The sequence below is a fragment of the Acipenser ruthenus genome, chromosome 34, assembly GCF_902713425.1.
Source record: "Acipenser ruthenus chromosome 34, fAciRut3.2 maternal haplotype, whole genome shotgun sequence".
Lineage (NCBI taxonomy): Eukaryota > Metazoa > Chordata > Actinopteri > Acipenseriformes > Acipenseridae > Acipenser > Acipenser ruthenus.
The window spans coordinates 10436100-10457332 of NC_081222.1; the positions used below are offsets into that span (position 1 = coordinate 10436100).

Here is a 21233-nt window from a genome sequence, read left to right on the forward strand (position 1 = left end):
CTGTACAGATTTTCCAAATCCTCAGTCTTCTCGACAAGTTTATCAATGAATGTAACAAGCAGCTGGCATGGTACTCCTGAAAAGTGATACATTAGAAGTGTTGTGTTATATAGCGTCTAGTGTGATCGTGGATAGAAAAAAAAGATCATGTTTCAGGTCTATCATCTCATTTAACAGACTTGATTAACATTAATCATCAACAACCTAATGTTCCTTTATCCCTGTAGGAGGGGTTACCCAAGAAAAATGTTAATCAGGATCACTGAAAACAGACCTATTTTTTTTTTTTTTTTTAATTTAGAGTGCCCAATTATTTTACCCTCAATTTGGAATCTCCAACTATCATTGTTTCTCCTCCCTGAACAGCGATCTCCACCCAGCACAGCAGATCTGAAGGTTCAGTGGATATCCTCCTATCCCACAACCAAGCCAACTTCCTTTTTACACCCAAGAAACTGAGCAAGGTACCGACCTCTAGAGGACAAAGGCCAGCCCTGCAGATCTCTGCCCAAGCTGAGCAGCTGTCTGGCCTGTAGAGTTCACCATGGCTCAATGAGGAGAGACAGTCCCTGCTGGCTTTTCCCTCCCTAACCCGCTGGGAGCGTCAGAGCCAATGCAACGCCCCCTTGGAGTCCCCAGCGCAGACCGGCTAACTGGGCAGTATATGCAGTAATGTTCAACGCAGCAGTCATTACCAGCTAGATAATCTACCACAGGGAGCTGAAGGAAGGAGCACTTAACCAAACACAAGGTAAGTTATCTTCAGGTAATGACCACTGCAGAAGATTTATTAAAAAAAAAAAATATATATATATATATATATATATATATATATACATATAGTGAGGAAAGGATAGCGTCGCCTTTAAGAAATGGCGGCGCTAAGGAAGAAACTACACAACCCAGAAATCCGAGTGCCAATTAATTGGGTGGGGTTTCTGGGTTTAAAAGGGAGCAGGGCAGAGCCATAGGGGAGAGAATTGTGTGGAACACGGCCAAGTTGTCCTGCAAGGAAGTAGCGTGCAAACTCCAGTGTGTTGGAAAAACAACCAAAAAGAAAGAGATCGCAAGGTAAAGCTATCGTTTGTGTTAAAATATAGTCGGCGTTTAGTTTTTACAAAGTGCGATTTTTTTTCCTCTTGTTGAGGTAGCCTTTTGTTTGTTAAAGTTTATTTTTATTTTCTGTTGTCGGGGTGCGACTTGAAGATATTGTACTCCTTAGCAATTTAAAAGAGACCTGCGGTATTCTGTGCTGTGTGGTTGTGCGCCGCCACAACTGTAGTGTGTTGTGCTATATGCTTTATAACCCGGAGAGGTATTGGTTATTTACGTGTTGCAGAGACAGTAAATAATAACCAGAAAGAACGGACTTGTGAGACTGGAAGTGCAAGACATTGTTTATTCATAACACAGACACAAGATACTTTGCATATGATTAATACAGGGAAAATGGACACTGGCTTTTAGAAGAAATACAATTTGCTTTTGTGGACGACCGGGAGTTGGCTGCAGGAGTCCTTTCTCCACAGCCCGGATATAACTTGTTTTATCTTTGTTCACTTCTTTGGACGTCTGGGGTTACCTCTATTGTGTTCCTGGAAGTCTTCTTTAAAAACGGATCCATTCTTATACTTACCTGTGTTCCAGGACAACTCCAGCAGAGGGAGCTTGTCTTGTACTTACCTGTGTTACAGGACTACTCCAGCAGAGGGAGCCTGTCTTGTACTTACCTGTGTTCCAGAACTACTCCAGCAGAGGGAGCTTGTCTTGTACTTACCTGTGTTCCAGAACTACTCCAGCAGAGGGAGCTTGTCTTGTACTTACCTGTGTTCCAGGACTACTCCAGCAGAGGGAGCCGGTCCAATAATTACCTGTGTTACAGGACTACTCCAGCAGAGGGAGTCTGTTGGATAGTTACCTGTGTGGCGGATATACTCCAGCAGAGGGAGCTCAACCTACACTTACCGGTGACCCAGGACAGCTCTAGGGAGGAGAGCTGACCCTGTTCTTACCCGCGGACTGACTCACTTCAGTCGGAGGATCCTTGGACTTCTTTGCTATCTCCATATCCTGATGTAGCTAGAGAGGGTTGAAGAAGTGAGTTAGTCAGTGGCCCGTACAGGGCGAGAACTGTGACAGAAACTGCTTATTTGATGTAAATATTGTAAATAAAAGATACTTGCCTGCAAACGTATTGAGCCTGTGCCAGTTGGTGGAACGGGAAAGCAGTGGTTCAGCAGCACGTATCTACTGGATCCTTTACAATATATATATGTATATAATTATTTGGGGGGAAATGAGAAACTGGTGTACTTTCAAGGTGTGGTTTAAGGGTTTTACAGTACTTTGGTCTGGGTCTGTTTAAAGCAAGTTTTAAGATCCTGTTAGTCTTTACAGAGTGTCTGTTAACTGTGATAACACTTTACATGTCATCTCTAATTACTGTGTATTTATGTAGTAGCTACTTTTTATTATTATTATTTGTTTAATTAGCAGAAACCTTTATCCAAGGCGACCTACAGAGACTGGGGTGTGTGAACTATGCATCAGCTGCAGAGTCACTTACAATTACGTCTCACCCGAAAGACTGAGCACAAGGAGGTTAAGTGATTTGCTCAGGGTCACACAATGAGTCAGTGGCTGAGGTGGGATTTGAACCGGGGACCTTCTGGTTACAAGCCCTTTTCTTTAACCACTGGACCACACAGCCTCCTCGTAGCAATGCATATGTACTTGCATGTATGCATAATATAATCCTAACCCTATCTCATCCTATCATCAACCCTAATCATAACTACACCTTACTGTAACACACCTAACCTGAACCCTTTTCTGATACAATTGTGCGCTTACATCAAGTACATTGTAGTTATGGACACTGTAATTGTGTGAGCACACAGACGTTTATCAGGTAACTAGAATGTAAATAAACAAGAGACACACTTACGGATAGATTTGATAAGTGGCAGTAAATTGGACAGAATAAAGGCAGTAAATGGAGATCGTTGCGTGCGGTATTTCCCAGTGTGTCGAGCCATATTTACTAATTAGATGTGTCGAGAGATAGTTACTGATTAGATGCAGAAATACATGTACAAATTCAAATTAGCATACAAATTGCACATGATAACAGGTCTGAAGCTAGCGCACAGTGTTTATTCTATTCTCAACAGGTGAAGGTGCTTACCTGGTGGTGGTGGCAGGGATATATAATATATACAAGAGAGAGAAAGCAAGAGAAGGATGAAAAGAAACAAAACAAAATAAAAAAAAAAACAATATTGCATATCGAGCACATAAAGTATATAAATATATATACACACAGGAATTAGCACACACAATGTTAATGATATATTACCAGTCTCTGTGAGCATTCCAATTAATTCTTCATAAAACCGAATCAAGGCTGGGTCCACATTTTCAGCGCTATGAATTGATATAACCAACACAACACAGTGGATTTTGTCTCCTTCCATTAAGCTTTTTGTTTTCAGAATATCATCAAACTAAAAATAAAAACAAAAATAAGTTTTAGAAAACAATTACCATTTCTCAAAAGACACTTCAAATATTACCAAGAAAAGTCCCTTTTAAAAGAGATTATTGCAATTTTCTTTGAGAAGCAGAGTAGCTATTCAGAGACTGAGGTCTATTAAAATGACCTGCTGGGAATAAATGAACTGACTTATTAAGTATGGTTAATTGCTGTGGTTTTAACTCACACAGTTTCAGTACAATTGAAATAAGTTGTGTTTTCTTTCAGAGTAATAATGGGGAGAATCCCCCCCCCCAAGAAAAAAACCATGATGCATAGATGTGTGTGTGTGTGTGTGTGTGTGTAAAGATCAAGCCCGACATGCTACATTTGACATTAAAAAATTAAAAAGCTAAGGCTGTTTGAAAGTTGTATCTACTTCTGACATGAATTTGGATTTTAAAAGAGTTGAAAGCATTAGTTGTAAATGCATGGTGTGTTTGTTTTTTTGTATGCCACTGTAAATGATGTTAGAGAGAACTGTATTCACTTGCATTGCATCATGCTGTGTAAACATAGTATTCAATGATGTTACAGCTGCTGAGCCACTCAAAGGAGCCAATGCACTTTCAAAATGCTTTCTACAAGTCTTTTACACATCATTGCATTAACATTACTTACATACCTTTGAGCCTTCAGCCACTTCACCATCTATGATCTTCTTTAATATTATCATGGTATTTACTGTTTTCTCCAATTCAAATCCTGCTGTATCAAAGATTTTGATCTTGTCATTGAATTTGTAGCATCTTAGCTGCAAAGAAATTATACAATGATCATATTTATTATGCGTATGCATTGATGTTATGTGTAACATGCTACAGGTATAAGTACATTAACACTGAAGCCCAGAAAACCCAGTTAAACAGTTTAGTTTTTGTTTTCTTTAAAAAATAAAACACATATATGGTGAATTATGAGTTACAAACTTTAAAAAACTGTTATGTAGGCTCGCTTCAGAACAGTAGACAAAATAAAAGGAGTGGGTTAGAGACACGTCAGGCACAAATCTCCTATCACCAAAGCAGGGGCGGATCCAGACTGTCATGAAGGGGGGATACCTGATACAAAACATACCGTTAAAGTAAACAATATATTGACATGTTTAACGAAAGAGGGGGAGGGGGGGGTCCAGACCCCCAGGACCCACAGAACCCACCCATGCAAAGGTGCCTGAATGAAGAAAGAAACACACCGTGCAGCAATCAAACAAAACAGAAAAAACAAACATTAATACAAGCTAGAAAAAGCCGTGCTCCAAAGAATCTGAAACATGACAAATCAAAGTGAATAAATCATGCAAACCATACGTAAGAAATACCAAAAATAAATAAATAAAAATAAACAAAGCAACACCCTTCACTACAGATCCACACACCTGCGAGAGAAGGGAAACGTGCGCCGGAAACTGGACTGGAAACACCTCGGTTTATTCTATGCAGCAAAACAGACAAACACTCGGTTTAAGCAAGACTTCACTATCTATCGGGTGTTCTCAATTTACATCCCTAAACACAAGCGAGAGCACACAATAGAATTATACATCACTCACATTTTTGAAAAATATACAAAACAAAAATAGAACCCTAGAAAACAGTGGCTGGCACTAATCCTTATTTCCTGGAGGCTTTAGGTCCGGTATCACCACACGTCTTGTCCTGACAACACAAACCCTCACCTCAGACCAGTCAACTCTCTCTTATTTACCGGGAGTCAGTCCAAGACAGTCCAAGATGCATGCATTCAGGGTGTGAGGTGAGTGCGGTGCTGGAGCTGGTCGTAGTAGTACATATTTCCACTTACAATGGCTTTCTGTGCGACAAGTGCAACTGCTCTGGTTAAAAATCACAAGTATTAACACTAGAACCGCCATAGTTTCTGACTACCTAGAACCGCCACACACGTCAATTTGACATTTACATTTTTAAACAGCTTCAATATGAAAATGAAAAGACAAACTATCGGATACAACTTGAAAGATTTATTCATAAACATCATATCTAACATTTGCAGAGGAGAAACACTGTATTTAAATGGAAAGTTAAACATAAAATGCTTTATTTTCAAAATCAGCACATACAACACTGTAAAACCAAAATCACTTTTTGTTTTTTTTATAAATTTAGTCGTTGCCAATTATTTTTTATTATTTTCACCCCAATTTGAAATGGCCAATTATTTTTAGGCTCAGCTCACCGCTACCACCCCCACGCTGACTCGGGAGGGCGAAGACGAACACACACTGTCCTCCAAAGCGTGTGCCGTCAGCCGACCGCTTTTTTTCACACTGCAGACTCACCATGCAGCCACCCAAGAGCTACAGCGTCGGAGGACAACGCAGCTCTAGGGAAGCTTACAGGCAAACCCGCAGGTGCCCGGCCAGACTACAGGGGTCGCTGGTGCGCGGTGAGCCAAGGACACCCTGGCCGACCTAACCCTCCCTCCCCCCGGGCGGCGCTCGGCCAATTGGGTGCCGCCCCTTGGAAGCTCCCGTCCTCGGTCAGCAAAGGAATAGCCTGGACTCGAATTCGCGACGTCCAGACTATAGAGCGCATCCTGCACTCCACGTGGAGCACCTTTACTGGATGCGCCACTCGGGAGCTAAAATCACTGTTTTTAATACTACATAAAAAGAAAATATACCACTACTTATTGGCTGCATTGTACTATAGCGTTAGTATTTGTTCTAATCACTATTAAGAAATGAGAAACGGAGACTGTAGATATCAAGTTATATTATTCTATTAACAAATCCAAAGTATCACATACAGCAACAGAACATTTAGGGAATCACAGTAATGGCAATTTCCTTAAACATTTAATTTTTTCTTTATTTCTTCTCACACAGTCTGCTGTCTGTCTAGGCAATGGCTGTGCAGATAAGCGTCTGTATGCCCCTTGACGAGCACCTGGTGACCTCGGAAGCTGGTGATGAGCCCCTTGTGTTGCTGGTGACGCTGGTCAGGTGCTCCCTGCTGTGGCTGGCAGGGTGCAGGCAGATGGTCGGACGATGGCAAGAGTCCTGCCAAAGCAGTTAAAGGTGGTGGAGCCGTAGCTGCTGGAGACAGTGTCCCGTGATCCAAAGGAGGAGCGGACATCCGTGGTTGAACATAAGGCTTTAGGCGGTTGTAATGTAGAACCTTTTTCTTTGCTTTGGGATTACAAAGGTCTTGAATTTCAAAGGTCACTGGAGGTTGTCCATCTGCAAAGGTGAGAAGGCGAACAACTTTGTATGGGCCAACCCATCGAGAAGCAAGTTTGTGGCATTGTTGGGCCGGATCATTTATGAGGACCAAGTCGCCTGTGTCGTAAGGTGTATACTTGAGGTGCTTGTTGTATTGAGCTTGCTGTTGTTTTTTCACATGGTCACTCAGCTTGTCAACTTCTTGGAACACAAGCCATTTCAATTTGATGTAGATGGTCATCCCAATCAGTCCCTCTGTTGAACAGAAACTTTGCAAACTGGTCTTTCATGGTACAATTATAGCGTTCCATGAGCCCATCACACTGTGGATGGTAGAGTGAAGTGCGAAGTTTAGTGATGTCAAGAAACTGACAGATTTTTGATTAAGTCGGACTCAAATTGCCTGCCTTGGTCAGAATGTAAGGCTTTTGGTATTCCATGTTGTGGGATGTAACATTCAAAAATGCATCGAGCCATAGATAGAGGTTCTGTAGGGCGTAAAGGTTGACACATTTTGTGTATTGGTCCATGACCACTAAAACATAATGATTACCTTTCTTGGAGATAGGAAGTTCCGTGAGTTTGGCTGCTACAACCTGCAATGGTCAGATGGGCATGATGGGCACCAAGGGGGCTTGGTGCCGGGGTACAGGAGCTTGTCATGATTAGCAAGCCACACACTCCTGACAATAAGCAGCAATGTCAGAAGACATGCAAAGCCAATAGCACAGCTGTGTGGCTCGATCCACTGTTTTAGGCAATGCATAATGTTGTGATGTTGGGTGGCCATGAACAAACTGTAATACTTGTGGAACTAAAGCTGTTGGTATCACAACCTGTAAAGTCAGATTTTGACCGAGAACAATGGGTTTGGCGACATAATAGTCCATCTTTCATCGGAGATGGCTGAACTGTGTCCATATTTTCCTGAGGAAAGGTGAAGCATGGCGAAACTTCCAGAAAGGGGGTTTCTTTCTTTGGTCAATCCAGTGAAAAACTACCTGCAAATCCAGGTCAGAGTGTTGAGCGTCAGCAATGTCCATGGCCATATTAATTAGAGAGTGCACAAACTGAGGTTTTGAAAGTTCCTGTGGTGCACAGGATGCTGTGCATCACAAAGATGACAGTAGGACTGGGTGTCGGAGTTGATTTCGCGTCCCTGACAGCAGGAACTGCATGCATGGGGACTGGCATTGGAGAGGTGTGATCTGGACGGTGAGACAATGAGTCTGCATTAAGATGTTTAGCTCCTTCTCTGTGAATGATAGTCCAGTTGTACACATCCATCTCTACAGACCAGCGAGCTCGTCTGCCGGTGGGGTCGTTGTGAATTGCCAGTTTCCTAAGACCTACCAAGGGCTTGTGATCAGTGATAATAGTGAAGGAGTGGCATGCCAGGTTATGACAGAAGTGTCATACTGACCAAACAATGGCAAACAGTTCCCTGTCAAAAGTGTTCCATTTCCTCTCAGAAGCAGTTAAAACATGGCTGGCATATGAAATTACAAGTTCTTGATCACCATGCAATGACAGAGCCTTCTGCAGGCTGTGAGGCATCTGTATACAGCAGAAAGGGCACTTCCACGTTGGGGCATGCCATAATAGGTGAGTTGGACAAAATGTTCTTGAGGACGCGAAAGGTGTCTTCACACTCATATGTCCAGATAAAATGCATGTTCTTGTGGGTGAGGCGATGTAAAAGATCAGCAAGGTGAGCAAAGTTCTTAATAAAACGCTTATAGTATGAGCAGAAGCCCAAGAAGTCTTGCACTTCAGTTGGGGATTGTGGCGTTGCCCAGGTCTTAATTTTAACAGTTTTGGCTGAGATAGGCTGAACACCCTGGCTGGAATTTTTATGTCCCAAGAAAGTCACAGCCGCTCTGGCCAGCTGACATATAGAGGGTTTGAGTTTCAATCCGGCTGCACAGAAGTGTTCAAAGACAGCCCTAAGATGTGAAAGGTGTTGCTCGGCAGTGGCACTGTTGACAATAATGTCCTCTATGTATATGAGGCATACTGACCAGTAAAGACCATGTAGAATCAACTCCATGAGCCGCTGAAAACTTGGAAGCACATTACATATACCAATGGGCATCACACGGAATTGAAACAATCCAGAACCAGTCTTTTCTTTGTCCTTAGGGTTGGATGGAATCTGCCAATATCCAGATGTTAGATCTATTGTGCTAAATATGTATGCTCCAGAGAGTATGTCGAGTCTGTCACCAACACATGGTAGAGGGTGTGAATCCTTGATAGTATACAAGGTCTGTACAAGGACTACAGGAGCAGACCATGAGCTGTGTGACTCTTCAATAATTCTAATCCTGAGCATCTTGTCAACTTCCTTCTGCAGGATGGCCCATTTTGGAGGTGAAGTGTGTTCGTACTTTGATGGACGGCGCATCCCCTGTTCTGATGCTGTGGGTGCTGAGATCAGTCCATCCATAGTCATAATTATGAGCACTGACTATGTCAGCAAATTCCAGTAAACGTTGTTCCAGAAGGTCTTTGTCTGTAGAATCAAGACATGAAGCAGCCAGATCTAAAGGTGTAGCCTGTGTCAGCAATGGAGCAGCAGCAGTGGCGCCAACAATTTCAAAGTCTTCATGTGGGCGACCAGTCAGTGAATATAGATTGGTTCTTGTAATGGGTTAATCACTCGAACTACTGCAACACTGTTGCATACTGTAGTTCATGTCCTGGCTACTGCAAGACCTGGACTGTGTGTTTGACATGGTTCAAGACTCACACTGTAGTGGGGCACACGTGAAGTTGTAATCTAGGGAAGTGGTAATAGTCATCTCAGATAATGGTGGAACAGTAACAGGAGAAATAGTAACACTGAAATGGGGTGAGGCTTTTTTTACTGTAAAAGGGGAACAATGTCCTGATAAAATGTTAAATGTCCATGCGCCAAATTCACAGTGACATGATGCTGGCTGAGGTGGATGACTCTTTGATAGAAACAGTCTTCCCACTGATGATGGGGATGAGAATATAGAGATGGGAGCCCAGCGAACAAGATTTAAGATTTTTTTTAAAGACTGTCACCCACACCTGTGGTGGCTTTGACAGACTCAGTGAGAGCAGAAACTGACCCAAGACTGTCACCACTACTGATCTTTGGGAAATAAATTGAACATTGATAAAACTGCAATATATTTTTAAGAATATAAATTCAGCAGAAATATTAAACAAATTGTTAAAAACACTTCAGAAAAAATGTTATAATGTACTCTTTATTAGTCTATGAGAATATTGTAGGATTCCGTATTCCTGTTTATTCTAGTATAACAGTAGAACAATATTATTAGTGAATCTGTGTAAGGTCAGGCCAACCTGCTGAAAGTTCCAAACCTCCTTTATCAGGCAAAAGCATCTTTTTAAATTAGACTCAGATCCTCAAACATTCCGAAGCAGCGAGAACAGAATGGCAAACTCTATGGAGCACAGTTAATATGCCAGAAACCCCCTGTGTCTGCTGGTTTTCATTCTAACTGAGCTCTCAATTACTTAACTACACTCTTAATTGAACTGATCATTTGCTTAATTAGATCTTTTTACTCTTAGTTGCAGATTTCAAGTTAGATAAAACATTTTATAAGTAACTTGAACTCTGCAACTGGTTAAGAGCCAAAAACAATAATAAAATTAAGCACATTATCAGTTCAATTAAGAGTCTAGTTAAGTAATTGAGAGTTCAGATCGAATGAAAACCAGCAGACACAGGGGGTCCCCAGGACGAGGGTTGGGAACCACTGCTATAAGGTATAGGAATTATATTTGAGCTTTGGAGAGTGATATATTGGATGTTTTAGGATTTAGCGGTGGGCGTTTTAGCTTTTTGCATGGCTAGCCTAACCGCTAAGCATATAACCATACTTGTACTGCTGTATTGAAGTATTAATGCTGTTAAACCTGTAAAGGCACTGGAAACGCCCAGACTGCCTATTAGCAGGGATCCAAAGTGGCTTGCAACCACTTGATCCATTATTAAGGATTTAATAAACTGAAGGAGCATTACTACTGCTCTGATTCATTAAAACTTCAAATTAAATGAGTCTGTGTGATTTTCTTCATTATTAAAAAGTTGTCTGGACATATAGCACGCTCAGTGCATGAACAAAACCACTTACAGGAGTTTAAAACATCTATAGTATTTAAGATATTAACGATATTTTTTTTAAGGCAGTGACGTCACTCCGCCCCCCTACAATACCGGAATTGAACCAAACTTGTCTCATTCGTTTGTGCCGGTTTGTGCCGTTGAAACGAACGTGTCTGCTATTATTGTTTCTGAGATATTAACAATATTTTTAAGGGCTGACGTCACTCAGCCACCGCCACACAATGTGCTGCAAGAAGCACAGCACCTGCACATTCTGAAATGAATGCCAGTAAGCCTGGCCAGGCAATCTAGTTCACTGTCATATATTCTTTTTGTTGTTGCCTAGTTTGTTTTTTTTTTAACTCCTTTGGCATCTGGTATAATTCATGTTTTACTACCCTATTATATTAGGGTTAATACAGTAATTTTCTGGCTATGCATTGTTGTATTTGGCCCCGTCTTATTCATAGTTGGGGGCGGAGCTTCCTTTGTTTTGGTAGCTTGTTACTGGTAAGGTATAAAAGCACAAAAAAGCCAGGTATGGGGACTTGCTGTTCCTTCTATGGGTAAAGAAAGAAAACTTAATTAGTTTCCAAAACTTTATAAAAGTGTGTAGTGGGGAGATCTGTGCTGACTGTCTGGCGCATGCATGGTTCTGCAGGAAGAGGGCAGCAGCCTCATAAGATCCGCCTGTCAGTCATGGCGATGACACGGAGAGGTGGGGAAGATGGTGTGTTGGCCTTCCCTCTCTTCGAGTGGCTGAGAGGAGGGCCTTCGGGGATTGCTCAGCCCATAAGTACTGCGTTTGGTTATGCATTTGGGTGGCCGTGATTGAGAATTCCCAGAGACGCTGGCTGAGAAGGCCTGTGTAAACATAGACCAGGCAGGAAAGCCAGTTGTTGCAGCGAGCGACCAAAATAGGCAAGAGGAAGAAAATAATATATAGGCAAGAGAAAGAAAATAATATATCAAATAAAATGTTACGTATCCGAGGGAACGTGTATAAGTAGAAGGGAAACCTTGGCCACCCCAGTGTAAGTGCATAACAGCGTAGGACGGAGACCCGAGCTGACTGACTTAGCAGCAGTGGGGGCACTACGTAAGCAGCACCTTTATTTTGTAGTTTTATTACTGTGTTTTATTTTCCCTTTTCTTTCGCCTTTTGTTATTTATTATTTCAGAGCACCTGTGAGTGTGCCAGCTTTTAAATGTTTACCAGTATTGGTATTTCTGTGGTCCTGTTTACCGTTGCCGGTATTCCGGCCATGGACAACAGCGCCCTCTGCAGGCTAAAAGAAAATATATAAAATAAGCAGTTTGTTTTTTCTATGCTGGATGCAGTGGTGATGCAAACCCAGTCACTTGTGGTGTCCCTCAAGGGTTTGTTCTTGGGCCTCCTCTTCAACATGTGCATGCTTCCCTTGGGTCACCACATCCACCAACATAGCCTCATGTTTCACTCCTATGTTGACAACACACAGCTCTACTTAAAACTCGTCCCTGGATGTCCCTCTGCCATGGTCCGGCTCTCAGCTTGCATTCAAGACATCGAGGCCTGGATGTCTTCCAATTTTCTTCAGCTCAACACTAACAAATCTGAACTCCTTCTACTTGCCCTGAACCTCGGAAACTGTCTGCTGTTGCCTTCCCTCACTGTACTAAGTCTTGGTGTACTTCTGGAACGCAACCTCTCCTTTGATGCTCACATCTCCACTGTGGTCAAATCTTCCTTCTACCACCTTCGCAACATCTCCAAAGTCTGTCCCTACCTTTCCCTCCAGGATTCAGAGATACTCTGTCATGCATTCATCTCCTCTCAACTCGACTACTGCAACTCTCTCTATGGTGGTCTTCAACTGATTGCCCAACTGCACTGGCTGCCTGTAAGGCTTAGGAGTACTTTCAAAATTCTCCTGGTCACCTACAATGCCCTTCATCACACAGGTCCAGAGTACCTCCTCAACCTGCTGACCCACTATGTCCCTGCCTGCAAGTTGAGGTCCTCCGACTCTGGCCTGCTTGTTATCCCCAAGCACAAGTGCACCACACTCAGAGAACACTTGTTTAGCTTCACGGCTCCTACTCTCTGGAACTCTCTCCCAGCTCTGGTGCGTAACGTTCCCACTGTTGCTTGCTTTAAATCAACTCTCAAGTAATGATTTAAAAAAGAACACATATATTGTTTTCAGTGCATATTTAAATACTATATAGTACACATACATTTAGTCCCTTTAGATCTGTAGATTTGTGTAACCTTTTTCAGTACTGGAAAAATTGAAATAATAATAATAATAATAATAATAATAATAATAATAATAATAATAATAATAATAATAAATAAATAAATGCCTTCATTGCTCATTTCTTGTAACGACACCAGCATATCAGGAGGCTGTGTGGTCCAGTGGTTAAAGAAAAGGGCTTGTAATTAGAAGGTCCCTAGTTCAAATCCCACCTCAGCCACTGACTCATTGTGTGACCCTGAGCAAGTCACTTAACCGCCTTGTGCTCCGTCTTCTCCGTCTTAGTTGAAAGTGACTCTGCAGCTGATGCACAGTTCACACACCCTAGTCTCTGTAAGTCACCTTGGATAACGGTGTCTGCTAAATAAACAAATAATAATATCTGAATTTTGTTCATCGCGGTTTTCTTTTGAAACGGCTCCAATCACATGAAAATAATTTTCCTCGTCTTGATTTGACAAGTTTTCAAACTGTCTAGAAACGAGTAGCCATCACACTGATAAATCAGTGAAATTGGCGGTGTATGGGATTTGTAGTTTTTAATGTGTGATTAACAGTGGCTAGTGGACACCAATAAACTACATTCCCACAGTATATTACGATTGAGCTATGACAGTTTAGATGTGCTTTTTTGTAATGTTTTATAATTTCAGTTAAAAAAAAAAAACAACGTTTATTTTATAGTCAGCACATGCGCCTAAATTAAAATTTACGTTCGCACAAGCAAATGTTTAGTCGCATATGCGACCAAATTAGTTGCACTGTAGAGCCCTGTTGGGATGTTTTCTTTCTGATTTAGTTCCTGAGAGGAATAGTTATTATTACTGAGGTGTACTTGCCACTCGCTGTGTAGGTGTTATTGTTTTCTGTAAAACATTGATATCCTGTCACTTAACCCCTTCCTGCCGACGTTAAAAGCTTGTTTTAACGTTGTCTTTATTACCCTGACCAGAGACCAGCGCTTACAACTGTATTGTCAAATTTTCTACATTTTCTTTAAATTCTCAAATTAGTAAACCTAAACCTGGATAGTAAAATGAGACCCGGTTAGCGTCGGGTAATTTAGCCAGGTTTTCGGGTACCCGTGTCGACCTCCAATATATACCATCCTGATAAAAACCATAAGGAGAGTCTCCCTGACCATGTCCACATCGGTTTCTCAGTTTCACATTGATTTTCTCAGCCATTTGTTTTTATTTTGCAGTGAAGCAGGTAGTCACATGACTTTTCCCACAACTTTCATTGGTTGAATAATTTTATGATGTAATGTTGCTTCTACAAAATCAGAAGTCCTTTTAAGTTGCTTGCAACTGTAGCTTCCACGTCACTTTCTCCAAAAAAATATCTCCCTTTCTACATTTTTCTAGCAACATGTAGATTAGTGTCCCCTCGGCTTAAAGCACCTGAACCTCAGCTGCACTTGCTGCTTTTTTCTCTGCTGTTACTGCCAGTGAGATGACAGGACACAGTAATTAAGCACACTAGATGAGAAGTGTAGGGGGTGTTGGAATTTAAACACTTACATGTTGTGTGACGCTTGTTTGTGCACCTGGTCTCACGACTTGAATGTTTTGCACTCTGCCGTTGAGTTCTTCTCTCCTGAGTTCTGAGAGCACAGAATTTAGAAAGCTTGACTTTCTGGAACCCACATTGCCCCAAATAAGAATATTTGTTGTGGAAGCCTTAGGGTGTGGTTGGTGGTTTTTTGTTTCTTCTTGAAGTTTCATGTAAGCACTGTAAAACAAGTAAAAATGAAAAGAAATATCAAACTTTAAAAAGCTCAGTCTTACAAATATTTCAGAAAATACAAAACAAAAAAACCGATCACTTACTCATCACTGAATTCGACATCATGCCATGGGTATGTGAGAAGTGGCTCTGGGCGTGGTTCTGGTCTCTGCTGTAGTCTCGGCTCGGGTCTCGGCTCGGGTGTTGATTCTGGTCTCGGCTGGGGTCTCGGCTCGGGTCTCAGCACTGGTCTCGGCTCGGGTCTCGGCTCGGGTGTTGATTCTGGTCTCGGTTCGGGTCTCGGCTCGGGTGTTGATTCTGGTATCGGCTCGGGTCTCTGCTCGGGTCTCGGCTCGGGTGTTGATTCTGGTCTCGGCTCGGGTGTTGATTCTGGTCTCGACTCTCGTCTCGGCTCGGGTCTCAGCACTGGTCTCGGTTCTGGTCTCGGTTCTGGTCTCGGCTCAGGTCTCTGCTCGGGTCTCGGCTCGGGTGTTGATTCTGGTCTCGGCACTGGTCTCGGTTCTGGTCTCGGCTCGGGTCTCGGCTCGGGTCTCGGCTGGGGTCTCGGTTCTGGTCTCGGCTCGGGTCTCGGCTCGGGTCTCGGCTGGGGTCTCGGCTCGGTTCTCTGCTCGGGTCTCGGCTCGGGTGTTGATTCTGGTCTCGGCTCGGGTGTTGATTCTGGTCTCGACTCTCGTCTCGGCTCGGGTCTCAGCACTGGTCTCGGTTCTGGTCTCGGTTCTGGTCTCGGCTCAGGTCTCTGCTCGGGTCTCGGCTCGGGTGTTGATTCTGGTCTCGGCACTGGTCTCGGTTCTGGTCTCGGCTCGGGTCTCGGCTCGGGTCTCGGCTGGGGTCTCGGTTCTGGTCTCGGCTCGGGTCTCGGCTCGGGTCTCGGCTGGGGTCTCGGCTCGGTTCTCTGCTCGGGTCTCGGCTCGGTTCTCGGCTCGGGTCTCGGCTCGGGTCTCAGCACTGGTCTCGGCTGGGGTCTCGGCTGGCGTCTCGGCTGGGGTCTCGGCTGGCGTCTCGGCTCGGGTCTCGGCTCGGGTCTCAGCACTGGTCTCGGCTGGGGTCTCGGCTGGCGTCTCGGCTCGGTTCTCGGCTCGGTTCTCGGCTCGGGTCTCGGTTCTGGTCTCGGCTCGGGTCTCTGCTCGGGTCTCGGCTCGGTTCTCGGCTCGGGTCTTGGCTCGGTTCTCAGCACTGGTCTCGGCTGGGGTCTCGGCTGGCGTCTCGGCTCGGTTCTCGGCTCGGGTCTCGGCTCGGGTCTCGGCTCGGGTCTCAGCACTGATATCGGCTCGGGTCTCTGCTCGGGTCTCGGCTCGGTTCTCGGCTCGGGTCTCGGCTCGGTTCTCGGCTCGGGTCTCGGCTCGGGTCTCAGCACTGGTCTCGGCTCGGGTCTCGGCTGGGGTCTCGGCTTGGTTCTCAGCTCGGGTCTCGGCTCGGGTGTCAGCACTGGTCTCGGCTCGGGTCTCAGCTGGGGTCTCGGCTCGGATCTCAGCACTGGTCTTGGTTCGGGTCTCGGCTGGGGTCTCGGCACTGGTCTTGGCTGGGGTCTCGGCTGGGGTCTCGGCTCGGGTCTCAGCACTGGTCTCGACTCGGGTCTCAGCTGGGGTCTCGGCTCGGGTCTCAGCACTGGTCTCGGCACTGGTCTCTGCTCTGGTCTCGGTTCCGGTCTGTGATAAAGATCAGGATTTTAATATGATTGACCTCTTGCCGGAGCAGATGACTGTCCTCCCACTTCAGAAGATCTTAAGACATGGTGTAAGCTGCGATTACAGAAGTAATGATTAAATTAAAGAAAAACTCTAATATATATATATATATATATATATATATATATTTTTTTTTTTTTGTGTGTGTGTGTGTGGTAGATGATGTGACATCCACTGATGAAAGGAAATCTATATCCAGTCTACATTTGGTTAAATGGGAGGGGCATGGTAAGATTCTTGTAGGATCTGATGCTGTGAACACACAATACATTGTTACCAGAATACAGTATTTCCAGTTGCAGAGAGGAGCAAGAGAAGGTAGGGCACACTTTATCTACTTATACTTGTTGTGTGGTTTGGGTTGGTTGAAATTTGACAAATTGCATAAAAAAAAAAAAAAAAAAAAACGTTGATAAATTGAGACAATAAAACTAAAGGTTTGATACTATTATATGGGTAATCTGATAGCATAAGGTTATACGATTTCTAGGACATAGTTGGACAGAAAATGTTTAAAAATGTTAAAGCAAACAGATTAGATTACAGACGGGTCATCTCTTAATTTTAAATTTAATAGTATTGTGTAGTAGTATTTTAAAAGTTACATTTTATTTTCATTTTCTTTGAGTGGCAGTTTCTTGCATTGTTGGCTACATGGCTAAGGGTGGTCATGAGAAAGGGTGGTCATGAGAATGAAAGCCAGCCCTGGAGGTCTCCACCCAGGCTTACCAGCTGTCTGGCCTGTAGAGTTCACCATGGCTTGATGAGGAGACAGTCCCTAACCCGCTGGGAGCGTCAGAGCCAATGCAACGCCCCCTTGGAGTCCCCAGCGCAGACCGGCTAACTGTGCACAGGCAGGATTTGAACCTGCTCTGTAGGACTCATCCTGCAAGGTGCACTGCAGTGTTATTATCAGATGAGCCGCACATTATACAGGTATGTTGATGATTAAGCACTTCACTGCGAGCGGGATTATTGCACAAAGGAGGCTGTGTGATCTAGTGGTTAAAGAAAAGGGGCTTGTAACCAGGAGGTCCCCGGTTCAAATCCCACCTCAGCCACTGACTCATTGTGTGACTCTGAGCAAGTTGCTTAATCTCCTTGTGCTCCGTCTTTCGGGTGAGACATAATTGTAAGTGACTCTGCAGCTGATGCATAGTTCACACACCCTAGTCTCTGTAAGTCGTCTTGGATAAAGGCATCTGCTAACAAACAAAGGTTTAATGCACAAAAATGTAAAGTTTGTGTGCAGGCTTGGAGTAAGTGTTTATAATGCAAATAGGATGAAAATGTTTTGTTTTAAATGTTAAGGAATGCCACTTATTTGATGCTGTGTATTAATTGTCTCTTATTTTAGAAGGATTGCCACTGTAACCCCATAGAAAGTTACACCCAGTAAAGGGTTAAATACATTATGCAGCATGCAATAGATATGATTAGCCAATAGCAGTAGAAGGAGAAATAAATATAAGAAGAAAAAGGAGATCCGGGTTGCCAAGAGATAAACTAAATAGAAAAAGACGATGATAATTAATAAAGAAAAAGAAAACCTGCTCCATTTAACGAATAGGGAGATTTTTTGCAGACATTTGAGTTTTTTTCCAATCTTATTTGGAACTCCAGCTGTATTTTTTACAATTGAAATTTGAGATGGCGAGCCAGGAATCTCACTGCGTTGGTTTACGATTTCAGGCAGAGAACCCAAAAGGACGTTTGAAGTGGAGATGTTTCTGCGTGCTATGGTCAAGACTCAACCCTAGGATATAGCTAGCAGAACTGGGAATCTGGTTGAGTCTTTTTGTTCTGTGGAATGACTAAAATGCTGTGTACTGTGTAAATTGTATAGCTGCTATAACCAGCAGCAGCATTTGCACTGCAGGAAGTTCTGTGGCCGGAGCCCAAGAAAAGGGAATCGTGGGATACAGAGAAGGGGGAGAGGTGAGGGGACCACCTCCACCTACGATAGTTACACTGCTGGAGTACCCAGCACCACTGCCACTGCTGGAGTGTCCCACCCTGAGGGCAGCCTTACTGCTGCCAGCGCCATCGGCCGGGGAGGCCTGTTCACCATCCCCTGGAAAGGCCTGTTCGTCATCGTCTGGAGGTCGTTTGCAGCTGACCCCCGGGGATTTGCTGTGGCCTCTGCTGGAGTCTGCCACACCTCCGTCAGCACGGCTGCTGACAGCAGTGCCGTTGCTAGCATTACCGCAGCCAACGTTGCCAATGGCAGCATTTCCACTGCCGGAATTGCCCCAGCTAAAGGAGCCAGTCATGGAGCTGTTGGCTTTTCCACTGACAGCACTGCCACCGGCAGCATTTCTGCTGCTAGTGGTGCCATGGGAGGAGGCTTTTCTGCTGCCGGAATAAACTCTGCTGGTGGAGCCAGCCTGGAAGCTGTCAGCCTTTCCACTGACAGCATTGGTATGGGGAACATTGCCGCCCATGGGGCCCTCAAGGTCTCTGTGTCTGACCCAGGAATATGAATGGGACATTTGGGCTTTTAAGGGGGAGGTGGCCGGCCATGTGGATTCACGTGCAGATTACAATGGGTAACTGTATGGAAGCACAGGAGTTCAAATTAGTTCAGATTAGTAGTCGAGATTCAAGTGAATGGTTAATTAGTAGTTGAATTCTGGCACAGGTGTGTGTGTGTGTGTTTAGATGCACGAATCACTCACCTCGGGGTTGGGTGTTCAATGTGGAGAGAGTCGGGAGAAACATAAATAAATTACTAACAACTGCTACGGGTGCTGGGTCAACACCAGCCCGCTACTTGTTGGAGGTCAGTGTTTGTTTGTCTGTTCGTTTGGCCATTGTACCATTTATTTTGAGTGTTTTTGTTTTCTTCAACTGTTTTATTTGTTCATTTATAATTAAGTCCACACATTGGCGCATTCAATCACCATTGTCTGTGTGGCGGAGTGTCCCGCCCCTATGTATTATTATTTGTATTTTTGTTTGCGGCGCAGGTAAAAGCGCCGCATCTTTTATTATTATATTTAAAAACCCCGTGACTAGCTGACAGTCATGCATCCTTACCAAACGCGGCCAGAGTATATAAACCTGAAGCTCTCTGCACTCGAGGTTGGGTGTACAGAGGAGAGTACGGGGAGCGGAGAGAGCGAGCAACATTTAAAAACAATTGCGAAAACGTGCTGGATTATCCAGCACGACACTTACTTGTTTGTTTGTTTATTCATTTGGCCCTTGTGCCCTTTTGTTTTGTGTTTGGTTAAAATCATTTGTTTGGTTATTAAATACACTGAATGCAATTGCATTCAGCTTCACCCGCCCATCCACTGTTTTGGTTTGAGTTACTTCCTGGTCCGTGACGTCATCACACATCACCACTGCGAGCCAGACTGTCACAGTCTGTCTAGTTCCTGGTCTGATGTCGCCACCCAAGCAGTCCGTCACACTGCACATGAGAATATAGATTCTAGTTTTTGACAACTGCCATTTTTTGTTACCAGAACGAATCCCACTTGTGTGTTGCAATTGAATTAGTAATAATTAAAACTATAGTATTCTGCCAGTCTATTTCTACGCTACCCAGCTCCTGGTCCAGGCCTTGGTACTTCCCCACCTAGACTACCGCAATTCCCTCCTGGCTGGCCTCCCTGCGTCCACACCTGTCCGCTCCAGCTCATCCAGAACTCTGCTGCCCGCCTGGTGTTCTCTCTGCCTCGCTTCTCCCATGCAACTCCACTACTCCACTCACTCCACTGGCTCCCGATCACCGCTCGCATCCAGTTCAAGACTCTTGAACTAGCCTACAGATGCCTTGACCAGACTGCACCCAGCTACCTCCAGACCCTCATCTCTCCCTACACCCCCACTCGACCTCTCCGCTCCGCCTGCACTAGAAGACTGGCTCTACATCCTCTACGCTCCCCTGCCTCCAGAGCCCGCTCCTTCTCCACCCTCACTCCGCAGTGGTGGAATGACCTTCCTATTATTATAAAAATAATAATAATAATAATAATAATAATAATAATAATAATAATAATAATAATAATAATAAAGAAAAAAAAAATGTTATGTGTTGTTTTTAATTACGTGAAAAAGAATACCTGTAAAAATGGGCTAGCCAGAGGGAGGGGCCAGGAGAAGACAGGGGTTTAAGGTTGGAAGCAGCTTCTTCTTTTGTCTGTATTCCTGGTGCAAGTTGTTACAATTCCTACAAGGCCAGGGCCTTTCAAAGCGCTAAGCTTATGGTCCCCTGGAGCACAAGTCTCCAGTGGTGCACATATAGAATAGGGATCTGTATGGCTGTGGTCCCCTGGAACACCAGTATCGGATGGGGTAGATATGTTTAACAGATAGGATTGGACATACTTAGGTGGGAGAAGCTAAGTATGTCACAAAAATAGGAGTGGCAAACACTGTTGCAGCAGCAAAGGTCATTCAAAATGATCTAGACAGCACTCAGATCTGGGCAGACACATGGCAAATGACATTTAATACATAAAACTGTAAAGTATTGCATGCAGGCAATAAAAATGTGCATTATAAATATCATATGGGAGATACTGAAATTGAAGAAGGAATCTATGAAAAAGACCTAGGAGTTTATGTTGAATCAAAAATGTCTTCATCTAGACAATGCGGGGAAGTTACAAAAAGGCAAACAAGATGCTCGGATATATTGTGAGAACTGTTGAATTTAAATCAAGAGATGTAATATTAAAACTTTACAATGCATTAGTAAGACCTCGCCTAGAAT

At 43.9% G+C, this 21233-nt stretch overlaps 1 protein-coding gene and 1 long non-coding RNA gene across 2 annotated transcripts; both read right to left on the bottom strand.

Annotated features, from left to right (window-relative positions):
• Nucleotides 1-4292, bottom strand: LOC131705053 (uncharacterized). Its single transcript, XR_009310143.1, has 3 exons — nucleotides 4161-4292; nucleotides 3359-3506; nucleotides 1-76 (listed from the first exon to the last, which is right to left on the bottom strand). It is a non-coding gene; the product is annotated as an uncharacterized LOC131705053 (long non-coding RNA).
• A 10609-nt stretch (nucleotides 4293-14901) lies between these two features.
• Nucleotides 14902-18951, bottom strand: LOC131705006 (uncharacterized). The gene is made up of 2 exons (XM_059006864.1): nucleotides 18491-18951; nucleotides 14902-16468 (listed from the first exon to the last, which is right to left on the bottom strand). Exons 1-2 carry the CDS (start codon nucleotides 18949-18951, stop codon nucleotides 14902-14904), a joined length of 2028 nt encoding a protein of 675 aa, XP_058862847.1.
• Between the last annotated feature and the right edge of the window lie 2282 nt (nucleotides 18952-21233).

Excerpts from the sequence above, each read along its gene's own strand:
- LOC131705006 (XM_059006864.1), bottom strand. The coding sequence starts at position 18,951 with ATGGGCGGCAATGTTCCCCATACCAATGCTGTCAGTGGAAAGGCTGAC. Across the intron at positions 16,469-18,490 it reads AGCAGTGGCAGTGGTGCTGG|ACCGGAACCGAGACCAGAGC; the intron begins GTACTCCAGCAG and ends TCTTTATCACAG.